At 35.6% G+C, this 24,573-nt stretch overlaps 1 protein-coding gene across 1 annotated transcript in view; it reads left to right on the forward strand.

The window, feature by feature from the left end:
• Window positions 1-24,573, forward strand: part of LOC306883734 (rap guanine nucleotide exchange factor 2-like) — a 120,335-nt gene that overhangs the window by 6,499 nt on the left and 89,263 nt on the right. Inside the window, exon 2 of the mRNA XM_079439165.1 lies at window positions 24,227-24,297. Within this exon, the coding sequence (XP_079295291.1) occupies window positions 24,227-24,297 (71 nt within the window). The remainder of the gene's footprint in view (window positions 1-24,226; window positions 24,298-24,573) is intronic.

The raw sequence follows: 24,573 nt of genomic DNA on the forward strand, positions 1-24,573 counted from the left end.
GAAAGTTTTGTGATGTTTAGCCTTATTATTCATTTTAATAAAGCAAGCATATACTATCTGTCAAAGTCAATAGTGGCACACATTTTATTATAACACCAAAGTACTCTTTTATTGCCTCCTATGTATAATCTGTGTTTGTGGCATGCAGCTCAGACACATGAGCCCGGGATTGTATTCCCCTCGATCATGAACAATGGTAAATCTCCAGATAGAAAGCTCTAGTCATGAGGTCATATTCCCCTCTGCTCTTTATGGCTCCATGGACCTGTACATTACCATGTTTATAAGGGTTCAGCACAGGTTTTATGATGACAAGGATTTAGACTAGGTGATGCCCTGGTCTAAAAAGCGTCTCTCTTAGCCCAGACTGACGCCTCGTTCTCTTGCCCTTATTATTTCGAAAAAGCAAGTTAGTAGTGCAAAGCCAAATGTACATGAATAAACCAATATTGTCTATTGCAAAACCTTGTTGTCTCCATGCATCATACAAATAGCGTATGTAAAGTGAGCTGGAAATTTGATCTCATTTCATCCCAGGAGAGTTTGCAGTTCGTATCTTGTGAAGTTAGTGATATGATTCTATAATGAGCATGAAAATACACAGCATATTCAAATGTTGTATAATATAGACTGTTTAAATTAATTGTTTCTCAGTAGGAATTATATGTATAATTATATTTTTTCTTGCATCATCCACCACCTTGGATTATTATTTTTTCCTACTAATATGCTGCCTGTGTAGTATTTTATTCAGTTTTATTGACTATTATAACAAATTGTGCAGGAACATGTTTAATTGCGGTACCGTATATGTCACAATGCAGCTAATTTTAAAGGTCCTAAATAGACATAATTTCCTTTGCACAAAATAGAATTGTACTTGCTTTCTGTTAATTTGGGGTGAAATATGGCATGAAAATGTTCATGACGGATTAGTGCTATTTACCTATAGGGTCTATATTTCTTATTACTCTTTTGACTTTGACAAATAATGTCTGCTTGCTTTATTAAAAGCATATTTATAATCCTTATTATAACATTTCTCATCTATCACCTTGGGTGATAATTTTTCATTCTAAAATGCTGCCATATAGTCTCCTATTCAGTTTTTTTTCCTCTTCCGTATATTCCTTACTTCTCCATTATAAATCGTATAATGAGCTTTCTCTTCCTCCCTTTTCTGAACTGATATCTGTATTGGAGGTGCTGGGTAACCATCTCAAGTGACTGTTAGCTTGACAGAAATGTGGGTAGTCACATTTTCTGTTCCATTACATGTGCCAAGAACTAACAATAACACACTAGTGGTGTTTACTAATCCAGACTAATCTAAATCTTACTGAAATGTCTGACAGTTTGACTTTTGTTTTACCCTCCTACTCTTGCACGGGGATGGAAGAGCTTTGTTGTCCCTTGGGTGAGTGTTAACCTGGGATGAACCATACGGCATGATTCCTCATGCCACGTCTGCTAGAAGCCAGATTAGACGGACCGCTTTTCCCAGATGCATCTTTTAGATCGGTGAAACGACGCCTCGCCTCAGCTCACCAGGTTTAGAGCAGCTTCCCCTCAGCTCTGCTGTCCATTTCTGTAAACTGAGGTAATGTGTACTTTTGTCCAACTCATGGACACTGATAGCAGAAACCATTACAGATGAGTTTGAGGTGAAACTCTTGATGTGAATCTCAGTAAAAGAGTGTACAGTATTCACCTCTGACCTTCCCTAATGGGAAGTAATTGCCTGATCTTGAGGTCACGAGTTTGCCAATATGTTAGCAAGATATTATTACAAAGAATTGAGTTTGTACTGCATTTAGGTCTAGCTCACAGTGTTCAACCATAAACATGATCATTTTGTCAGTGGGGTTTTTTAATCATAATTTTGTAGGTCTTGTTAGGGGTGAGCAGTGTGTCCAAAATACATACCTGGAAATTACATAACTGTGTAGTAATGTCTGTATATTGATTTTTATTTAAAAGTCCCTTTCGTTTCTTAGCATTAGACAATTTTTTAAGAAACATTAAAAAATCTTACTGACCCCAGACTTTTGAACATTAGTGTTTGTAAAACAAAAGTTAAAAACAGCTCATTAGTTTTAAATGTATGACTTCCATTCTGTACATTTGAAGCCGCTAACACTATGGTTTATTTGGAAATTTGATGAAGCTTCAAATAAGAATTCCAAAAGGCATCAGACTCCATGTACGGTGACATTTTTGCATCCATTTTCCACCGTTCTGACAAATCACTCTATATTCAAGGACCGAAAGGTGGCCTGCACAGATAGTGGATGGATCTCTTTGTGCCAAGAATTAGCAGCATCCTGCTTGCATGGTTCCTTCTGTGCACCTTTCTGTCTAGAATAAAGATATCGTGACCCTAAATTTGTGGTCTCAGATCTTGTTTGGTAAGCTTTGCCCTGTCACACTAAGCACTATTGTGTGACTATTTTTGTCCTAATCCTCTATGCCTAATAAAACCAATTAGCTTAAGCCCATCTTCACTGGCCTGTTTGTATTTGATCAGTAGAAGGCTTTGAACTAGGTTAGGAACAGGTGAACGGGAAAGCCCTCCTGTTGGCTTCATCACAGACCTCTGCTGTGTACATAACCCAGATTTTCTTTACAACAGCAGCTCGTAATTATCCGTGCAGTGACAAGGTCCACTGCAGTTTCGGAAACACTATTATTATAGCAGCTGATAAATCCCTGTTATGAGTGTTTATGGCATGTGATTAAGTAATAAAGGCTCACTGATTGTTTAAAGCACTAGCTTCAGCTGTTTGTTTAATTCATGTGCTCCGTTATATCACCTTACGCTATCGTATTACACATCTGTGATTATCGGCTTCTGCATATGACGGCCATCACTGCTTTCTGATCCGTGGGTGTCCGAGCGCAATAATACACTGTCCACCTCACACTGCACTTTTGTGTCAAGAGCATATTATTCATAGCATAATCACCAGTGATGTCTAATGGATAGCCTTTATAATCTGCAGCAGTGTTCGTTTTGCATTATGCTAATGAGAGCAGCTTGTGATTGTAGTAGGAGCCTTTCATCGGGACACACCCCTCCTCAAATGGGCCCCTTCAGCTTTGTCACCGGTGCGGTTTCAGTACAGTGGACCCCTGTGGAAATCAACCAGCGCTTGTCACTAGTAATCAGTGTCATTGTAATTATTCTGTCATGTAGAGGACTTACTTACTCCTTTTGAACTTGTTCAGTAGGAAACATTAAAGTTTAAAGGCTGTTTTAGCGAAAATCTTCTGAAGCCATTTGAAGCCTCTGTGTAAGAAACAGATGAAAATCTATAGTTTTGTCTACTAAAAATCTCAAAAGTGCTATTGAGATTTGAGAGCTATACTGAAAGATACACAGTATTTTGCTTTATAAACCTTTTTTTAAACTTGACAGTCCTTGGTCGTGATGTGTTTTCAGTGTGAATGTCCTTCAGAATTTCTCCTTTTGAGTTTCACTAAAGAGAAAGTCATATAGGGTAAACGTATATTAAGCTCAGCAAAATCTACATTGAGACATTTTTAGTGCACAAGATATATTGGTTTCAGTACAAAAAGTTGTTAAAATAAAATATTAATCTCTCACAAAAATTATTTAATTTTATTTTAAATGACAAAAGCATTTCAATTAAGATATACATCATTAAATTCAAATCCTTAATGGGTATATTTTTGTACCCTTTAAGCACACTCCTGTTCTCATTAAGCTCACATCATGTTTTATTAAAAATTCTTGTTTATTTTAAGGAACATGTTTAAAGAATAATTGTAAAAATATTTTTTAAGGTACAAAGTCAATCACAAAAAAACCTCCAGAACACTAAAATCAAGCAGCAAGGCATTCAAGTCGATCAGTTATATATTCATAATGAAGTGTCATCTAAGCACATTGCAGCATCTAGACTAGTCCAGCAAAGTAACACATTCAAAAATCAAATAAAACAAACACATGATTGTAAAGCGCTTTGAGTGTACAGCAATACACAAAGCGCCATATAAATGCATCATTCATTCATTCATTCAAACCAATAAAACATTTAGATCATGGGGATGAACACAGAAACTAACCTCATTATGAAACCTCTTATTCAATGGCTGTCAACTTATCTATAGTCTCTTAAGGCTGGAATACACTACCGATTTTCCACAGATTTACAGTCTGGAGAAGTTGATGCTAGTTGCCAAAGATCAGAGCCAGTCTGTAGATTTGAGTTGACAGAATCCATATAAAATCGATGAACTGAACTTAAAGCGACAACCATCAGTTAATATTTAAAGTCTGTTTATGAAGTATTTACATAGACGTTCAATGTGGAAGAGCTTAAAGAGAGCACTCTTAGCTTAATGGGAGCAGCAACAATTTTTAATAAATTTCATGTAATTTATTAAAATGACAGGATGTTTGCTAAATAAATAGTCTAGGTCATGTATTAAGTTCACACATGTTTTAATATGAACAACTATTATTAACAATATCTATGAAATTGTACTTTGTCTTATTGATGTCACGCTGAAGCTGTGTGATCTTCATAGTAGTGCACCCTTTAAGCTCACCTTAAAATAATATGAAATCTTTCAAAACTACAGCACTGCAAAACGACAGACCAGCAATAAACTGTCAATTTATAATATTATGGATGTAAAAGTACAAGCCAGTAAAGCCTGTGAAGTAATATGTTAGCGTAGCACAACCTTATACAGCTAGTCAGCTAACTGTGTTCTGTAGCATCTGTTGCTAAAACTATCTTTTGGATCTAATGTAATTATTTCCCACATCCAAGTTCCAGGTTATAATATGCAAAAGTCTGAACATGAATCTCTTAATTTTACAATAAGTAGTGAAACTTACCCAAAATAAAGCCTTAAATATCAAAAAAAAAAAAAACGTACATTTAAGGGGCTCCTGTTTTGGTGAGTTTTTAGACCGCTTTCAAAATGGCCGCCAGACAGTGTGAACACATGGGGACTTATATCTCAGTGTGCAATGATCTGATTGACTTGAAATTATAGGAGGTATATAGTAACAAACACATCAATTGGTTAAGACATCAAGTAGGATAATAAATTATTTTTTCTTTTTATAATCTGATCTCAAAAATGGAAGTGTGCTTAACAGGTATGTTTACCCTACTGTTTGAAAGAACGTGATAGAGTAAATTTGTGTCCAAACTATTTCTTTAAATGTTAGTTATTCACTAGCACACTGAATGTTTCAAATTTTTTATAGTCTTAAGTTGCTTCCATAAGCTAGATGGGTCCTTAAAAAAGCCCTAAGGAAACTGTGACATCAGTTTCCCTTTTTTAATTCAATTGTGGGCCAACATCCTGAGGATGCAGTCTGAAATAGCATGATGTGTTCTTCAGACGCCTTCACCGCAAGCTTCCAGGGTGGTATCACATGATCACTATGTAAACAGGAAAGTGAGCACTGTGTTGACCAATTAGGTGAACAATTGGAAATGAGGGAAACCACTCTCTCAACAACAACAACATATATTCATAGCCAACTGTAGTAGAATGCCTTTGTTTTGCTCAGTTCTTCGAAAACGGTTTTAAATAGTGCACACATTTCTAGGACAAGGTTACAAAATGTACTAATCCAGTTCATGACAATGAGTTCAAACAAACAAATAAATCAGATAAATATTAGCAGTCAGTGTGCATTCAAAATTATTTGTCATACTGAGTTGTTCACCTATTTATTTGAGTCTTGAGTCTTTCACCATTTTGCATTATTTTTATGTAGTAAAAAAATTAAACATGCATTTAAACAGATTTCCATATGTTCTCCATTACATTTGACCAGTTAGATTATTTTACGTTACTTTTTTATGTCATCATGACAAATCTTTAGCTAAACACTGTTGTTTACCTCAGTAATGTTATGTATTCAGATATGTTGTCAGATCTTCTCCATTAGTTGGGTGATTAATGATTTTAATCATTAATGATATGCAACCCAATTATTAAAAAGAACATTTTAGAAGAATTTGTTTGAGAATCGTACATCACTAGTCCTAATGTACTGTCATAGAGGTGACAGTATGCAAATATTCCTTTCGCCTTCCTGAACAAAGTCCTATTGAAAACAACAACCACAGGCTGGTTTTCAGAACCAACACAGCCTTAATACCTCATAAGCAAATTTCTCTCACAGACTTGGCAAGGCTATATGTATCATCTGTATGAACAATGATCTATTTGAAAGTGGTGTTTCCTGTCTACATCTGTGCTCTTTTTAGGTTGCATTGCAACAGAACATTTTAGTTAGTCCATGGTTTTCTTTCACAAGTATTTCTCCTCCAATTTATATTCTGTGCCTCACATTGTCTTTAAAGGAGGAACACTATGGCCTAAAATATGCAGCCAAATGCTCAGAAAAGAAGCTCTTTGTCTCGGAGTTCCCTAGCAACCGAGTGGACTAGAATGGCTGGAAGAGAATCGCCCTACAGAGAGAGAGAATTCAATTGATCCGCTATTGTCACTCGCCTAAACGCCAGCCAGTAGTGGTAGAGATGTTTTTTCTCTTTGAGAGTTCAGGAGCTCAGCTGAAAAGATTGACTCAGAAATGGGCTGCAGTCGCAACATTGTACATAGCCCTTGGCTTTTAACTAAGACTTGCTCTCCTTCCGCTGCCCAGGATGTGCTACATCATCAGAACTCAGCCGAGTAACGTTGTTCCGCCTGTGTCAGCATCGGTGATTGTTCATTTAATTGTCGGGGGAGAGAAAGAACAGCGTGCCCTTCCGTATCTCAAGCCCGTTTTATCCAATTAGCTCATCTGCTATTTGTTGATGAAGTTATGTGTCAGAAGAGCACAGCGAAGATGGCGTCTGAAACAAAGGACCTTACAGAGACCTTCCACCTTAGGTTGTGCATTATTTTGTGCAGAATCTTGTTCTTTTGGGTCATGTTGATTTTGGTTTGCTGACGTCTTGGAGCTAGTGGACTATTAAAGGAATAGTTTAGCTACAAATGATTTTTTTTTTGTCATTTACACACCTTTATTATTAACAACTAACAAAAATTGTTTAAAAAACAGTTTTTATTAATTGAATGAAATATAAATACTAGATTCAAAATGTAAAAAAAAACATTAATGTTCTATAAATGAAATAATTTAAGTTGAAGTACTAAAACTGAAATAAAAATTAATTTAAAGCTAATAAAAATATTAAACAAAAATAAGAATTGCTCACTTACTCAAACTACAATTAAAATTGAAATAAAGCTAAATATTCAAAATATTAATAAATACTGTATAAAACACTATATAAAATATCTTTCTTCATTAACAAGAATAACAGAAGTTCTGACATTCTTGTTAGTCTTAACAAAACAAAAAACTAATCATAACAGTAATGAAATGAGTTTGTATCTCATTCATTGTGTTCCAGATTTCTGAAGTCATACAATAGCTTTGTGTGAGGAACATTACCACTGAATACTTTTTGGTCTTTTCTTCAAACAAAGCTGTCAGAAGGTTTGGATTATAGCCTAGTGCATGAGTCATATAGACTGCTTTTATGGTACTTTATGGAGCTTAGGATAAATTAAATGTACTATTAAGAGAGAAAATAATATGGTGTAAGAATAACATAACGGTGGATTCTTTTTTTTGGGTGAAGTGCCCCTTTAAGAAGTTCTTTTATCTGTCCTTCTCCAGCAGATCTTGCCAAGATGAATCTTTGAACACTGTTATATAATACAACAGGGATAGGAATACAGTTTTTTGAGTTGTTTGACGCTGACAGAGCTTGTGCATTTCTGCCTGGATGTTTGGCGTCGATCCCAGTCGAGGAGTGCTGTGATGCGGTTGAGTGTTGGTTTTTAGAGGCATCATTGTTTAAACGGTTATGTGGGACCATCTATCAGTGTGGTTTCAAGGTGATTTGTGGTTTCGGGCCATTGGGAGAGATCTCGCTTTGTGTTGCAGTGCCTTATAATTGATGAAAGGGCACATATAATGTCTGTCTTGAGTGATCTAGTCACAAGTTTTCCAGCATCAATTCAATCCTTGTATTGCAGCAGAAAAATAAACAACTGCTTTAGTGGACAGAAATGTGACCACATGACATTTTATTGTCATGAGATGACCTGTCAGTCAGTGATTGCACAAACACAGGATAAGGCTGAAGTTCTGACATGTGATGTACAGTTTTTTTTTTTTTTTTTACTTTCCTCTTTCTATATCAGGTTTGTGTGCTAACTCTGTTTTTTTTTTCTCACTGCATGACATTTATTAAAATCTCCGCATTTGAATGATTCTCTTCATCTTTCTCCCTTCATCTGATTCAGCAAAGCTCCTGGAAACAGTGAAATAATAATGAAGGCAGCTAGTCATTGATGTAGTTCAAAAGAATGCTGGGAGCAGGAAGTCTTGTTTTTGGAAGGAACAGTTTTAACAGCTCATCTTCTCATCGTCATCCTTGCTGGCTGCCGCCTCCTTGTTCTGCATTATTTAACGCGTATGTTCTGCTGTGTGATGATGGTGATGCTCACAGATGTCTGGCCCGTTAATGAGACCCTTGCTCTGCTGTTCTGTCAAAGTTTGATATAGTTTTGGTAGTTTACTGGCAGAGCAATACTTTCATTTTTTTTTTTATCAATTCAACATCAAATGCTTTATTTTACTAACCATCTGTTAGTGCATATTTTTGGATGATCCAGTGAATTATGCTTTATTTAGTGAAAAGTACTTCTAATTGCATTGTTTTCTCTCTTATTTGAAACTTTATGGCCACAAACCAAAATATATGATTGTTAATAAGACATTAATGGTATGTTTTGTATTGTTATGTCAGGGACTAAGATTGCTGCAAATGTGGATTAAAAAAAAAAGAATGAAAAAAGCATTTAGAATATAGTTGTTGTTAGCGAGAATCAGCAAATCATCCCAACTATTTAAAAAGGTTTTGATTATTGAAATAAAGATATATATTATAAAGAATAAATATTGTATTAAATGCTGCCTTTGCAACTTTAAGTACTAAATGTATTAATTGAAATAAAAGAAAAATAAAATGTATAAATATCTAACAAAACAAATCATAAAAAGCATGCAACAAACGTGTCAAAAATTTAATTAAAATTAAAATATTTCAGTAAAAAAAAAAATCAGTTTCAATCAGAAAAAATCAGGAATTCAAAATCTCTATAATATATAAACTATAATAGTTAATACTAAACACTGGTGCATCCATAGGTGGATTCGTCAGATTATATTTTGTTAATTTCAGTTCTGTTGCACTCTTTGCATCCAGTAATGGACTCTGTTGGAGCTCAGATGTCTTGATTTGAGCTAATGACTCTTATGAACTTATTCTTTTTAGTGAGTCACACAAAAAGAGTCACAAAACATTTCTGAATCACTTGTGTATTTTTAAGCAGCCTGCTGTGACTTGTACACCAATTTAACTCTGTATTAATGTGTAAAGTTTTCACTAAGTACATTTTGACTGACTATTTGTTGCATTCACATGTATGTGTAACATAAAAAAAAATGTCTACGGAGATGATTCGCCTGTCGTTCATGTGTCGTCTTACAGAGGCAGGTTGATTAAGTTTGCTGAGGTTTAAAATTTGGGACACTGATTCCATCATTTTTTTTGCTTGCAGCTTCATCCTTATAAATATTGCTAGTGCGTCAGCATAAGACAGACATGAATCCTGAGCATGCATCTCTGTTCATCACAGCTGTACAATAGTAAGGGGTCTCAGAATAGAGTTTTTTAAGCAGATGTAGCATCCAGAGATGGCAGCTGCTTCAGCTGTGTCTCAGAACGACTTTTGACTCGACAGCAGCAAACTGGACAGTCTCCGTTAATTATTCACACTTATTTGCAGAATGAATAATGCAGCCTCTGGCAGGACCAGGGGCTCCAGTCGCTAGCACTGCACTAACGGCGCGTGAACAAACACAGCTCGAAAGGTGTTGACTCGACAGCAGGAGGTGTTAGAGCAGAACCGAGACCCAGCATCGTCTGCCTTGTCATCACTTCCTGTTTTTGTCTCTTTAATTGGCCATCTCGAGTTATTCGATTTAGTTTTCCCTTTTCAATCATTAGTACGTTTTCAAAAGAAGCACGTCGTAGTGATAGGTTTCAGCCAAGGTAAGGGGTTGGATGCAACCCAGATCAGTTTCAGCATGTGGTGTCAGTGGGACAGCTGATCAGCTGTCAGAATAAATGCCTGTAGACTGCTGCAAAATCACCTGCCTTTTAATCACACATGCTACACAGAAAAGCTGGTCTGTCGGCTGCTCTCCTACTGATTTACTTTCACATAGACTGACAAGGTCGGTGTGTTTATTCCCCTGTGAATTACACATTGTGACACAGATTAGGACAGTGTGAGTTTAAGGATATTTCTACATGAAATTGTATGCAGTGTGTGCTTGGGATCGAAAAAAAATCTTCTTTTTGACTCCTACTCAACTCCCACTCTATGTACCATGATTTTTTTCCTTTCAGAAAATGTCCTTCTCTTATTTTACCAAGAAACTGCTAATTTTGACACATGATCTGAAAATGTAAATTGTGAACAAGTGGTTCTCAACAATGGGGCCGGAGCCTAATAGGGGGCCTTCAGCAAACAAAATTATTTAAATATAGTTATATTAACAGAATCTTAATTAAAATGCTAATAACACAAACAATGAAGATGTCCAGCACTGAACTTACATTATGTTTTTGAGTTTGTTTTATTACAACATAAATACCATGGATACATACCAACTTAGATAGGAGGGCCTTTGAATATTGTCTGGGACAAAGGGCCTTGGGATCAAAAAGATCAGTTATTCACAGCTATGCCAGCTAATATTTAGCTATTTTGAGATTATCAGCATCGGCCAATAACTGTGTATTCTTAGCTGATTAACAAAAGTGATTGCGCCTCATAGAGTCATTTTTAAGATCTTGTCTAATGAGCAAATTACTGAACAAATATCTAAAAGAGCCTGATCTCATTACGAAAACGTACCTGTGGGAACTTTTCTGCAAGACATAAAATACATAGCTCCATGGACGTTTCATGACATAGTCGATGTGAAATGTCCACTGACTGGCGCTAAAAGAGTGTTAGTTTTTTTCCCCCGAGCAGATGAACATACATATGGTGTGTTTTGTGACGTCGGTTTTGTACGTGTCACCGCAGTCCTGACTTGAAATGTTCATTGAGTGGCGCTATAACTCTAATGCTCCGTGACGTTTTAAAATAACATACCATTTGCACTACACCTAAACCTACACTACAGTAAGAACAAAAGTGAATGTGATGTAAAAACTCAATCGCTAGCATGCCACTTTTGCTTGTTTTTCAATTACTCCTCTTTCAGCTCTTTTATTGTGAGTCTTGTTTCTCACGGGATTCGTACCCAAAGATTCAGCATACTAAGTCCAATTCCAAGCAAGCTCTTGTTACATCCGGAAAGCGAAATGTATAGAGCTGTAATCATAACTGTGTACAAAAACGATTAAAAGTTCTCGTTGTTTTACCACCTCTAGTTTTCATTTCTGTTGGAAACTGGAGTGATATGTAGGCTACTTATTGGTACTTATTTCACGTTTTGCGGAAAAGTTCCCACAGGTAAGTTTTCATCATGAGATCAGGATGGTATAAAATAAGGGTTGCATTTCATATGTGACCCTGGACCACAAAACCAGTCATAAAGGTCAGTTTTATTTCGAAATTGAGATTTATATATCATATAAAAGTTGAATAAATAAGCTTTCAATTGATGTATGGTTTGTTAGGATCGGACAATATCTGGCCGAGATACAACTATTTGAAAATCTGGAATCTGAGGGTGCAAAAAATCTAAATATTGAGAAAATCACCTTTAAAGTTGTCCAAATGAAGTTCTTAGCAATGCATATTGCTAATCAAAAATTACGTTTTGATATAATTACAGTAGGAAATTTACAAAATATCTTCATGGACCATGATCTTTACTTGATTATTGGCATAAAAGAAAAATCAATAATTTTGAATGTATTTTTGGCTGTTGCTACAAATATACCCCAGCGACTTAAGACTGGTTTTGTGGTCCAGGGTCATATATGTTGTCATTATATCACTTTATATTTGAATTGACACAATATCATCAAACTGTCACACTAATGTCTAGCGTTGAAATTTGAAAAACCCAAATTGGTTCGACTTTATACAGCTCTTGCGTTGAGCTTTTGGCCAAATATAGTCTAGTCGATTGCTTTAGTTGCTGACAGAAACCGATATGTGATGGCTAGAAGTCTCAAAATATTGAATGACATACAGCGAAAGAAGAAGTTTGTAACAAATTTTTTGTGTCTTGTGGTACTGTAATTGGAGACTACATCTGATTAGCATTAGCGGTTAGCATAAATATACCCACAGCGATGAAGCTCTCCACAGCGCAGCTTTACTGACATTGAGTCAGTGAAGCATGATTCTGACTTTTTGAATGAGAGGTTAATTCATAGCCAGTAGCTTTCAAGCTGAGGATGTGATGTCTGTCCTAAATGTTGAGCTAATGTTAGAGTTTCTTTGTTCAGCACAGAAATTACAAAGCTACATTGTGCTACATTTAATGCAGATTAGCACACTTTTGTCATTTCATTTTATTAAGGTTAACAGACATGCTAACCATAATCTTTCTACAGCTATTTTAGAGCCCCTTGCTGTACATTCTGCAGATACGCCTCCAAAGAAGTAGACCTCTGGTGTTTTGGTCATTTTAAGTGGATTTTATCCACACCAGTGAACATGTATCGTTAGCCTTCTCCAAACTGAGCAGTTTTGCCACTTTAAAGCTGAAGTCATTCATGACAGTCTTCCTCTGAGGCAGCAGTGGGGTCTGGAGTATGTCCGTCTTTTTTGTGCGCTTGATGCGACTCTGCTTTTGTTCTTATAGGATTAGAGCTGCCAGTTAAAGACATGATGCTAAGCCCATTCACATGCTTCCAGCTTTCCTCTTTCTGAGCTGCATTTGACTACATGCCTTCATGTCGGTTTGTTACAATGACAATTTAAGCTGTTTAGCATCGGATATGCACACTGGGGACAGCATTGAGGAAATATTAAATGTCACCAGATCAGTGAACGGTTCAGATGCAGCCTGCCTGAATGTAGTATAATAGGTTTGTTTACACCTCTATGCATCATACTGTCTTTACATTGTTGAAAATATTTAGATAATTTAGCTGATGACCATAACCGTATCCAGAACTGTTGGGACCAAGCCGGCTGTTGGCGACTGTATTCTATTCAGATGCTAATGCTACTGACCTTGTTTTTGTTTGCAAAGACTCCATCTGGTGCTATGTGCTGTTCTACGGATAAAAATACCCTTAAGGGCCACACTGTCAATAGGGTCTCAAGGACAGTGCGGTGTGAGCACAGTTGGCACGGAGAACACAATGACGCATGCTCTTAAATGCCACAGTGAGTGATCTATAGGTTGGCACGTGCCCTCGTGGTAGTTATACTGCTGACCCGGCTTAACATTGCATGCTGCAGAGACCTCACATTAACATAGCTGTCTAATCCCTAAAGACATGCCATTCCCTTTGTTCTTATTCTTTGCTGTATATTTTTACAATGCAGACCAGTGATTTGTCTTTTGGTTATAATACAGGGAATGTTGCCACGCTTCTTGAGATAGAGATAGACAAAAGCAGTAACACCCACCTTAGAGAGCCACGCATGACCTCACAGGTCGCTTTGGTTGTCTAGTTGACAAATCACTTGAGGCTAATTAACATGTGCAGACATCTTTTTTTTTTTTTTTTTTTTTTTTTAGCCTCAGTCTGTTTGCTTCCCTTGCTAATTTTTGGGGGCTTTTTTGTTCTTTGTGTGCTTCAGTCCACCAGTACAAGCTTATTTATGTAGAGTTTGTATTCTTGTACATGTACATGATTTAGCAATTTTGTAATGTTTTTCACAGTGTAAAGTGAAATATATATATTTGATACTCTGTGAAAAAATATATGGCTAAGTTGAAAATAAAACAGTGATTTTTGGAGTATAAGAAAATACCATTTTCAGTTTAAAATTTCACTTTTAAATCAATGTGTTACTTGCCGTTTATTTGTAATTGTTTATGAAATCTACTATCAATTTCTGAGTGAAATTTATTTCTACGCATGATGTTTTCAGTGTAGTGGATAGTGAATGTACTATATATAATATATATGAAAGGTTAAAGCCAATAATACAAATGATAATATAATATATGGATCATAATGCAGTTTATGTAAATAAGCAACTTTGCATGGTCACACAGGACATTAATATAAATGATATCAGACAAAGTCATAATATATTTTATATTATAATCTGAATATATAAACAAATAGGACTAACAGATTTTATTCAATATTAAGAATACAGAAACATAATTTAATAAATGTAATTTGTAATATAAACAGTAAAATAATTTTTTCAAAGATTATAGAAGTATATTTTACAAGAAAATTCTATTCCAATTCTATTTCTACTTCAAAATTGCATGTTTTACTTGCCGTTTCTTTGTAATGGAAATAGTTTCTACACCTGTTTTTTCAGTTGTGCTTGTCTGTGTTTTATAAAACGGTATTGATGAATGGTGCTGAGAAGTCTTCGTTTATCTGTTTCACTTCATAAGACAGACCCTTGCTTCATCATGTGTTTATCATCCCAGGAATCTCGATCATTCCCCACGGCCACAAGCTGCACAGCCTTTCCTCTGTCATGGGATCTGTGTCTAATTGGCCCCCTGCTTCATTAGCCAGACCTTTGACAGAAAGAGGCCAGTTTTAGTGCTCAGCCTGGGTCAAGGCTGACCTTCAGGACAGGCACCATGTGTCCTTCTCGGCTATATGTGCATTGTTGAAGTGATTGTTAAAAACTTCATGGCACATGAAAGGTGCAGATCTCCTTAAAGGTGTGGATACAGAGCTGAAAACTAAATAGCAAAATGTTTAGGGGGAACTGATTGTTTTGCTGACAGATAAACCATTTTCAAACATAATTTGTTGGAAAATAGCACCCTGTGTGTCATGTTGCAATTTGGGGAGGAATCTGTACTATTTAAATGAGAAGTTATATGTTTAGTTTGCTGTGCTGCGCTGGCTTTGTGACCTGATTTTGGGCCCGTTCACACCAAGAACAATAACTATAAAGATAACGATAAAATAGGGGTGAGCGATATGACCAAAATCTTATATCATGATATGACTAATTTTATATCACGACAACGATATACATCACAATATAGTTTTTTTTCTTTTAAAAAGGATTTTCAAATAATTTTTATGATTTAAAATCTTTTATACCATAGAATTTTCATAATTCTTGTCACCAATGTCAAACTAATACAAGCCTAAAGAGAGAGAGAGCTCACTGAAGATAAATAAACAGTCAGTGATGAAATAAGGATAAGAAACTAATTGCAAGCAATAGGACAAAAAAGTACAATAAGAAACGCTGCATACATTGTGTAAATTAAGTCTTCACTGTGTTAACTATAGATGGATATAATTAGCACGTGTTTTATGTATAGATTCTATATATAAATATATCATTATTATTATTTTTTAATTTCTTATTAAAGTTACAAAAGTGATTTAGTCGAGCAGTGAGAGATTTTCTCTCACTGTTGTTTGATTAATATGAATGACAGACAGGACGAATATTAGACCGCTTCCCCTTTAAGACCGAAGTCCAGATCCAGTACTGTTACATATGTTTTCAGCTGTTTATGCTTTTTCAGCTGTTTATGCTCTCTTAAAGGGTTACTCCACCCCAAAATGAAAATTTTGTTATTAATCACTTTCCAAACCTGTAAAATCATCGTTCGTCTTTGGAACACAATTTAAGATACTTTGCCTGCCAAGCAATTAACACATTATCACAGACCTAAATCACTGTGTTATTGAGGATACTTGCAAAGTCAGGGATTCTGACGCATATAAGTGTGTTTATGTAATCGTTCAAAGCCAATAAAGCGGCAAAAAGTGTGCACTCCTCTCACAGAGAAACAGAGACGACGGCTTAAAATCGGTTGTTTAAAAACTGCAGTGCTTAATAACGCGTGTTCATGCTACAGATGTAGTCCCTCGTTTAGGAACGAGCTCCTCGTTTTGTCCTGGCTGGTCGTTCTTTACCAGGTTCTGTCTCCCCTTCACATCCCGTGGTGGCGTGTAAAGATCGCAGTCATCCAAATGATGAAAAAGTATTACCGTAAACAATGTATTTTGCGATTCCACAAAATAAATGATAGAGCATAATATGAGACGATAGACTTTTTTTCGGGTGTGGACGCTAATATCGTTATCTTTATAGTTATCGTACTTGGTGTGAATGGGCCTTTTCACTTGCAACATTGATGGGATGTGATGTAATGTGATTTTGGAAATCTGTCTTCGCTTTATGTGTGTTAAACTACCGTTCAAAAGTTTTAATATTAAATTAATACTAAAATCCATGATTTCTGAAGGATGTGATACTGAAGACGGGAGGAATGGCTACTGAAAATTCAGCTTTGCCATCACAGGAATAACTAACGTTTAAAATATATTATAATAGTAATATTTTACAATATTACTGTTTTTACGGTGTTTTGATCAAATAAATGCAGCATTGGTGGGCATATATATATTTAATTTTTAGGTACAAATTGAGGCATGCATTTATGGACGAAGCAACCAAACACATTGGCTCTGATCCAAAACCTAGTGGGCTGCCTATGTAGGATTTTAAGACATCGTAGGCGTGCTCCTGACATGCAGGCTGTTTCCAAATGTAGGCGGCAGAGATCTTTTGGCCAAATTTTAAGGCAGAGAAGGCAATACCCAAAATACTGTGGCATACTCGGTGGAAAAAAACCCAATCCAAGTTGGCTGACTAATCGAGAGAAATGTGAGTTATAAATACAAAGCATTCAGTACTGCAAAGTGTTGATAAAATACAATCAGTCTTATTAAAAATTAACTGAATTACCAATATTTGAGTTTTCTGTGTGTCTTTATGCATATTAGAGCATTTTTAAACTACCATTTAGACGTTTGGGGATCAATAAGGTTTTTTTATGGGTCAGTAGGCTTAAATGTTTTTGAAAGAAGTCTGTTTTGCTCACCAAGGATGCATTTATTTGATCAAAAACACTCTAAAACTAATATTGTTTAATATTACATTTTACAATAATTAAGAAATTCTTTAAATGTATTTACAACTAATATATTAAACATATTTAATTAATGTAATTTATTTCTGTAATGGCAAAACCAAATTTAAAGCAGTCCTTACTCCAGTTTTCAGTGTCACACGATCCTTTAAAAAATCATTGTAATATGTTGATTTGATGCTCAAGAATCATTTCATCAATGTTGAAAATAGCTGCCTAACAGTATTGTGGAAACTGATACATTTCATGAATAGAAAGTTCAAAAGAACAGCTTTTATTTGAAGTAGAATTTTTTTTTTTACATTATATAAATGTCTTTTTTGTGAATGTTCTTTTTTTTTTTTTTAAATCTTACTGATTACAAAATTTTCATTGGTAGTGTATGTATTTTTTAAGGTTTATAGATCATGCTGTGAGCTTAGCAGCATGCAAACTATTGAAATGAACTGTGAGTTTTAAAATCAATTATCATGCCTTTATGATTTGATATACCTGTCAATGACGCCACTCTTTAATGTTGCTCCATTAAAACGTCCCTCTTTATGATCATCGTGAATGAAGGTCATTGCAAGATGATGTTAATTATCTCTGCCTTGGTCACTTCTTTCTCCTTGAATGCGGTGTCTGGATTTTGATTAAACCGTGCAGATACCCAGCATACCACTCTTGAGCTGTGGTTTGGGACCCTTAAGGCTAGTTACCCTGCCAACAATACAATTCAGCCTAATGTAGGGCTGATTGTCCTGATTGGACTGATGCTCAGGCAGCTGATACAGTACTGTTTATTGCTAAAGAGGGAAATTATTGACTCTGACCATGTAGATACTTTTGTATCTACATTTGTACATTTTGTATCTACATCTACATTTGGTGTTGTATGTGAATATTCCACTTCAGGTCCTGGGAGATGGTGGTGCCCAGGAATCTGAATGACTCCACTGCAGTCACAGTGCTGTTCATGATGGTGAGTGGGGAGAGAGCAGGGGGGTTCCTCCTGAAGTCCACTATCATCTCCACAGTTTTGAGCGTGTTAAGCTCCAGGTTGTTAAGACTGCACCTGACAGCCAGCTCCTTAACCTCCTGTCTGTAAGCAGACTCGTCACCGTCCTGGATGAGGTCGATCAGTGTGGTGTCGTCTGCAAACTTCAGGAGCTTGACAGAGGAGTCTTTAGAGGTGCAGTCGTTGGTGTAGAGGAAGAAGAGCAAAACTGCTAAAGCTGCTCGTGGAACAGAGTGATATGCGTCCTTTATTGTTGTGTAACAGTGATCCAATATATTACTGTCTCTGGTGGGACATGTGATGTGCTGTCTGTATTTTGGCAGTTCACGGGAGAGATATGCTTTATTAAAGTCCCCGAGGATGATTAAAACAGAGTCCGGGTGTTTTTGCTCACTCTCTGTGATCAGATCAGCGAGTTTCTGTAAAGCTGTGCTCACGTGCGCTTGCGGTGGAATGTAAACACTCACGAGAATGAACGAGCAGAACTCCCGCGGTGAATAGAACGGCTTGCAGTTAATGAAGAGCGTTTCTAGATCTGAACAGCACATCTTCTTTAACACAGTTACATCTATACACAACCTCTCATTGATGTAAAAGCACGTCCTACCGCCGCGCGATTTCCCCGTTGATTCTGTGTCCCTATCTGCTCTGATCAGCTGGTAATTAGGCAGATGAATCGCGCTGTCCGGTATGTCGCCATTTAGCCAGGTTTCCGTGAAACACAGAGCAGCAGAGTTAGAAAAATCCTTGTTTGTCCGGGAGAGCAGAAGGAGTTCGTCCATTTTGTTGGGTAGAGAGCGGAGATTCGCCAGATGGATGCTAGGCAACGCCGTTCGAAATCCACGCTGACGAAGCTTCACGAGTGCGCCGACTTGCTACGGCTCCGCCAACTACAATGTCCAGCAAAATGTCTGAAAAATCAAAATCCGGTAAAAGATTTTGTGTTGTGTTCTGCTGAATGTTCAGCAGGTCATCCCTGGTAAAACTGATCGGATTTGAAAAACAGGAAAAACAAACAAAAACAGTACAAACACTGAAGAGCAACGCACAATAGCTGCCATCATTGGCACCATCTTGATTACCTATCTGCCGGTTGCCATGGTCACAGCGATACCTTGAGTGGAATGCGAAGAGCCTCTTGACCCATTCAAGATGCATCGTAATGGGTTGCATTCAAAATGTTGGGATACAAAGCTGAGAAGAGGCATTTTAAGTAGCAAAAGCAGCAAAACACTTTATTTCTGCAGTCTCTGTCTTGGACAGCCAGCATACATGCTATGACAGAATATGTGTTCAAACATCTGCAGTGTGCTCGCACTGCACAGTGGCATCAGATGGAAAATATTACCGTGATAAAATAAAAGCATGATATTTTTACAGGGAGTTGCTTATATTATTGGCTGCTTTGAGGTGCTTTTGCTGATCTCCTTATTTTCTCATGCAACATTAAAGGAGTAGTTCACCCAAAAATGGAAATTATTTAATTATCATTGCTATCAATTGTCATTGACGTCATTATTTATTCATGTGGTTCCAGACTTTTTTCTGTGGAACACAAAAACAAAAACCTTTCAATCTGACATTCTTCTGAAGTTATATAATATTATATCTTACTATATCTACTAGTATTATATTTTTACTATAATACAATGCAGTAAAATACAAATGTATTTGATATTTTATTTGTTATATACATGTTATATATTATATTAATATATTATTAAAATATTATATTATTATTAAAATATTTTATATTTTATTCTTCTGAATCTATACAGTATAGCTTAGCATTAATATAAAAAAATATTTATTTTAAATGTTGTCATTGTAGGCTAAGTTACTCTAAAAAAGTAATTAATTACTAGCTACTAAATGCATCTCCAACAGTCTAATTAGATTACTGTATTAATTACTGTCTCTAAAAGTATTGCATTACTTATTACTAATTACTTTCTAATTCCAATATCAGCCTCGACCAGTTAAAACAATAAAATTGCTCTTAACTCTTTCACACATAATATAAAACTGCATAAATTATTCTTAAACCAAAGTATTTAAATGGACAATTAGACATTAGATGTTACATTTTAGTGTTCATATGTGTGTGCATATGTATGTATGTATGTATGTGTGTGTATGCATATATATATATATATATATATATATATATAATTCCCCATAGTCTATACAGTATTTAATGCAGTTACATCAGAAGTAACTGTAATTAAATTACAGAAAAATCAAGAGTAATCCCTTACATTACTTTTTTGAGGGAAAATAATTAAATTACAGTAATTACTTAGTAATGCATTACACCCAACACTATGTATATGTATATGTGTGTGTGGGTGTAAATAATGAACAATATTACTTCTTTAGGCAAACTATTCCTTGACCACTATGTCTAATATGTTTAGAAACATATCATAGTCATAATCATTGCATCATAGTCTCTCCACATTGAAGTAAAAATACATAGACACAAAAACAATCAGTCAGAACATATTTGATTATTAATTCAGAATTATATTGAGCATTATTTTGAACTGGTTATATTTGTCCAGACTGAGTGTCCTGTTGCTTGTCATGGTTGGAAACCGATTTGGAAAAGATAGGGTCTCTCTTGTCATTTCCAAGGTCTTCTGCTCATATTTGCTGCGTTATATCTGAGCTTGTTTTGTGGTGTGTGCAGAACACATGAAGTAAGTACAGTCTCATGGCTTTGTTCATTGAGTTTTGTGAAGGTTTGAGTCAAGGCTGCTGTTGTTTGCATAACTCACCGGTTTCATCACTGCTTCTCTACCTGGTCTCAGCGGTATTTGTCTCTCAGCTTGTTACCACAGCACCCTGCTGACTCCCACGAGAGTTGCGTAACCATCGAGGGCTGAGTGCCCTGGGCTTCACATATTGTGTTTGACCAATCACAAAATACAATGGTCCCTTTGTCACAAAGCACTCTGGGAGGAAGTAGTCACAATGCTGAAAGAGAGGACAAACTGTGTGCAAAAACCTTGTGGCGTTTAACTCTGAACCTGGCATCTGTTGGAAAATTGTGCCAGAGGCTCAGCCTTTTGGGAAAAAAGAAGAAAAAAAGTGGTGGTGGTTGTTGTAGTGGCAATTCCTCCAGATTCTCAGATCACCCTTGTGCTTTGTGTGTGTAAACAGAGCCCACGATGTGTGAATGATTCAGACCCAGCATCAAGACCGTTTTGTTATTATGGCAATAGTAAAATTGATGCTCTTGATTTTTTGTTTTATTTTTTTTCCCCATGCCAATATTGATTTTTTTTAATAGTATGCTATAAAAGGCATAACTGTTATATCTGATGGAACCAAAAACAGTTAATGTATAATCAATAACCACAAGCACTTTGACTTTTTACGGTTTTTTTTTTTTTCAAATAATGCCGCGATTTTGTTGCATGTTGCTATTGCTGAATAATGCTAGTCTTAAATATCATTATAAAATGTTATTTTAGTGTTATTTATATAATATTATATAATTAATAATCAATGTTTTGGAATTTTAGTTTAAATTTGAGTAGTTTTGTTATACGTTTTTGTTTAATATTTATATTTATCTATTTTTATTTTTTAGTAATTTTAGAACTTGCACTTTTTTCAGTTTTTAATTAATTTATTAATTTACTTTAAAGCTCTGCACTGTTAAAAATAATAATAAAAATAAATAATCAAGTGGAAAATTCCTTCATTTTAATACAGTACAGATGTATTTCAATTAGCAAAAATGTTTTTAATAGTTTTAGTCGACAGAAACAATGTAAAATATTTCATGTCAGTCAAACAGAGCACAAAAGAGAAAGTAAATGCTCACTTATGGTATGTTTGTCATTCATTCAGTTTTTGAATAAACTTAACCATTAATTTCAACATTAATTAAGATTTTACCACAGGTACAACTGAAGAAAAATAAAAGAAGGACTTTGTCACAATCCTCTTCTCACGCATAAGTATATTAATTCAAAACACTTCCTTCTCATTGTGCATTTAGAGCAAACTTGTAGTGGTCTCATTATGAACTCCTGGCAGAGAGAGAAAATAAAGGAGTGTAAACTCCTCATGGGGACACTGGGACTGAAGAAGTGGGGTTCTGCACATTCTTTCCATGTTGAATTTAGCAATATTTGAGGGGGGAAAAAAGAAAGCCACGGTGTTCTAGTAGCGTTTCATTCCAGCCAGTAGAGGCTTTAAGAGGAGCAGAAAGAGCTGGACACGAATCCGTGAAATCTTACACCAGCCTGATATCTAGTGGAGGATTTGTGTAGTGCACCTCAGCCAGAAGGTCCTTTGTCATTGTCACAGTCTTATTGTTCTTTTTGTGCTGGCTAAAGCAAGCATCACTGTTACTGGTGCTCATATTTAGTGTTATGTATTTGGACAAACCATTAAGCATTAAAGTTAACGTAAAATTTGCCACACCATTCGAGCTACAGATATGAATGATGCCTGAAATGATTTAGCTTTGTTGAAGTGAAATGTGCTATTGCGTTTCTAAGCAGTGAGGCTCAGGACACCCTAGAAACCACCCAGAAGACATGATTATATAGATTAAATAAGATAACTTTTTTTTAGTAGCATTATACTACTATAATAATATAAGAAAAGTATTGTATTTATACACAAAAATACTTGAATATTTCAAAAAAATTCATTTTCTCTTCCGTGCACTCATTTAGTAATAAAATGTCTAAATGAGTAGATGGAAAAATTACATTTTGGCATGTCTTTTATATTCTTAATTTAATTTAGTCTTATAATTCTTTAAAATAAAAAAATTATAATTTTTTATACACAAAAATATTTGACAATTGGAATAACCAAAAAATGTGTAACCCCTTCTTTTCACTACCCATTTTTTTTTTTTCTATTATTATTTATTTTTGGTTCCATTTTGTTTTTTTTTCTTTGGTTTATTTTTTGTTCAATCACATATTCATTTTATTTGGTTTATTTGATTTTTAGTTTTTATATTGTTAAATAACAATTATTATTTATTATTATATTATAATTATTTATTTATTATTCTTTTTTTTCATAATTTCCACCAACGCTTTATGCAGTGTACCGTTTTTTAACCGCAGGGGGTGACAAAACATCATTTAAGCAATTTTCTATTCTCCCTCTTTTGACACTGCAAAAGATGGAGGTCACCGTTAGATTCAAGTACAGTTTGTCCATGTGACCTTGCCCTTTGTAACCTTTGTATAAGTGTAAATTTAGGGTCACTTGCCCTCTTAAAAACATATAGCCTACAAGACAGCATTTAAGATGCTTTGTTGTTTTACCTTAGAGTCAATACTTCCCTTTCATCTGGTCTGGATCTGCATCTCAACATTTTTACTGACAAATGACTGAAAATACTACCTATTCTGTTCTGGTCCAGTCTCACCTGAGACTCATTTCAAATCTTATTTATCAAGTAAACCTGTAGTCTTAATAGAAAAACAAGGAGGCAGATGTTTACTTGTACTATATCAGAAGGCAAATGTTTGGCGAGCTGTGTGTTTGCATTTGTGTTCCTTGTCACACAGGGTCTCTCAGTTTATAATCAAGTGCGTCTGTGTGCGAGCACAGAACCTCTTTTGTCCTCATCACTATCCCAGCATGCCTTTGTGAGCACAAAGGCGGCCCAGTTCTGGCATCAGTGATTTTGTGCGTGTGGAAAGGGACAGGGCCTGCTGTGTGCTTAGCCTCAGATGCATGGACGCTGTGATGAGTTTGTCTGAAGAACCACTTATAGCACAAGCAAGACGCTCTCTGTGGTGAAAGGACCTGTTTACGGACCTGAGACTATTTGTTTAGTAGTGTCTTGCCAAACCTGTTTGCAATGTACTTCTATAAATGATATTAAATATTAAAAACTGGTTTGAAATGGGCAATAGTAATGGATCCACGAGAAAAGTATTGTAAGGTCAGATGTAACTTTTAATTGCTTTAATCACAAATAAAGGTACCGGTCAACCAGAATGTTTGTCATTTATTTTTTTTCAGCTGAATAGACTTTGATCTTTTCTCTTTCTTTCTCTTCTTACCTGCAGGACCTGGAGATCGTTTATTCCTACTTGCATGGAATGGAGGCGCTGTCCAATCTTCGGGAACACCAGCTGAGGTAAAACTGAAGGAAGGATTTGATAAATGGATGGAAAAAATGCACAAATGTTTTTGAGGTCAAGCAGGTGATGGATGGTGGGTTATGCATACAGATGCATGAAAGACAGTAGTGCTGTGTTTGGATTGATTCATTTTATTTCATTTTATTACAAAACTAGTAAATATGTTTTTTGTATTATAATTTGAACAATTATTTTTACTTTTTTAATATCAGTTTTGGAGTGCTATTTTTAGTTATGTTTTTCTCTAGTGTAAATTTATTATTAATTTATAT

Source organism: Barbus barbus, assembly GCF_936440315.1.
Source record: "Barbus barbus genome assembly, chromosome: 17".
In the NCBI taxonomy this organism is placed as follows: Eukaryota; Metazoa; Chordata; class Actinopteri; order Cypriniformes; family Cyprinidae; genus Barbus; species Barbus barbus.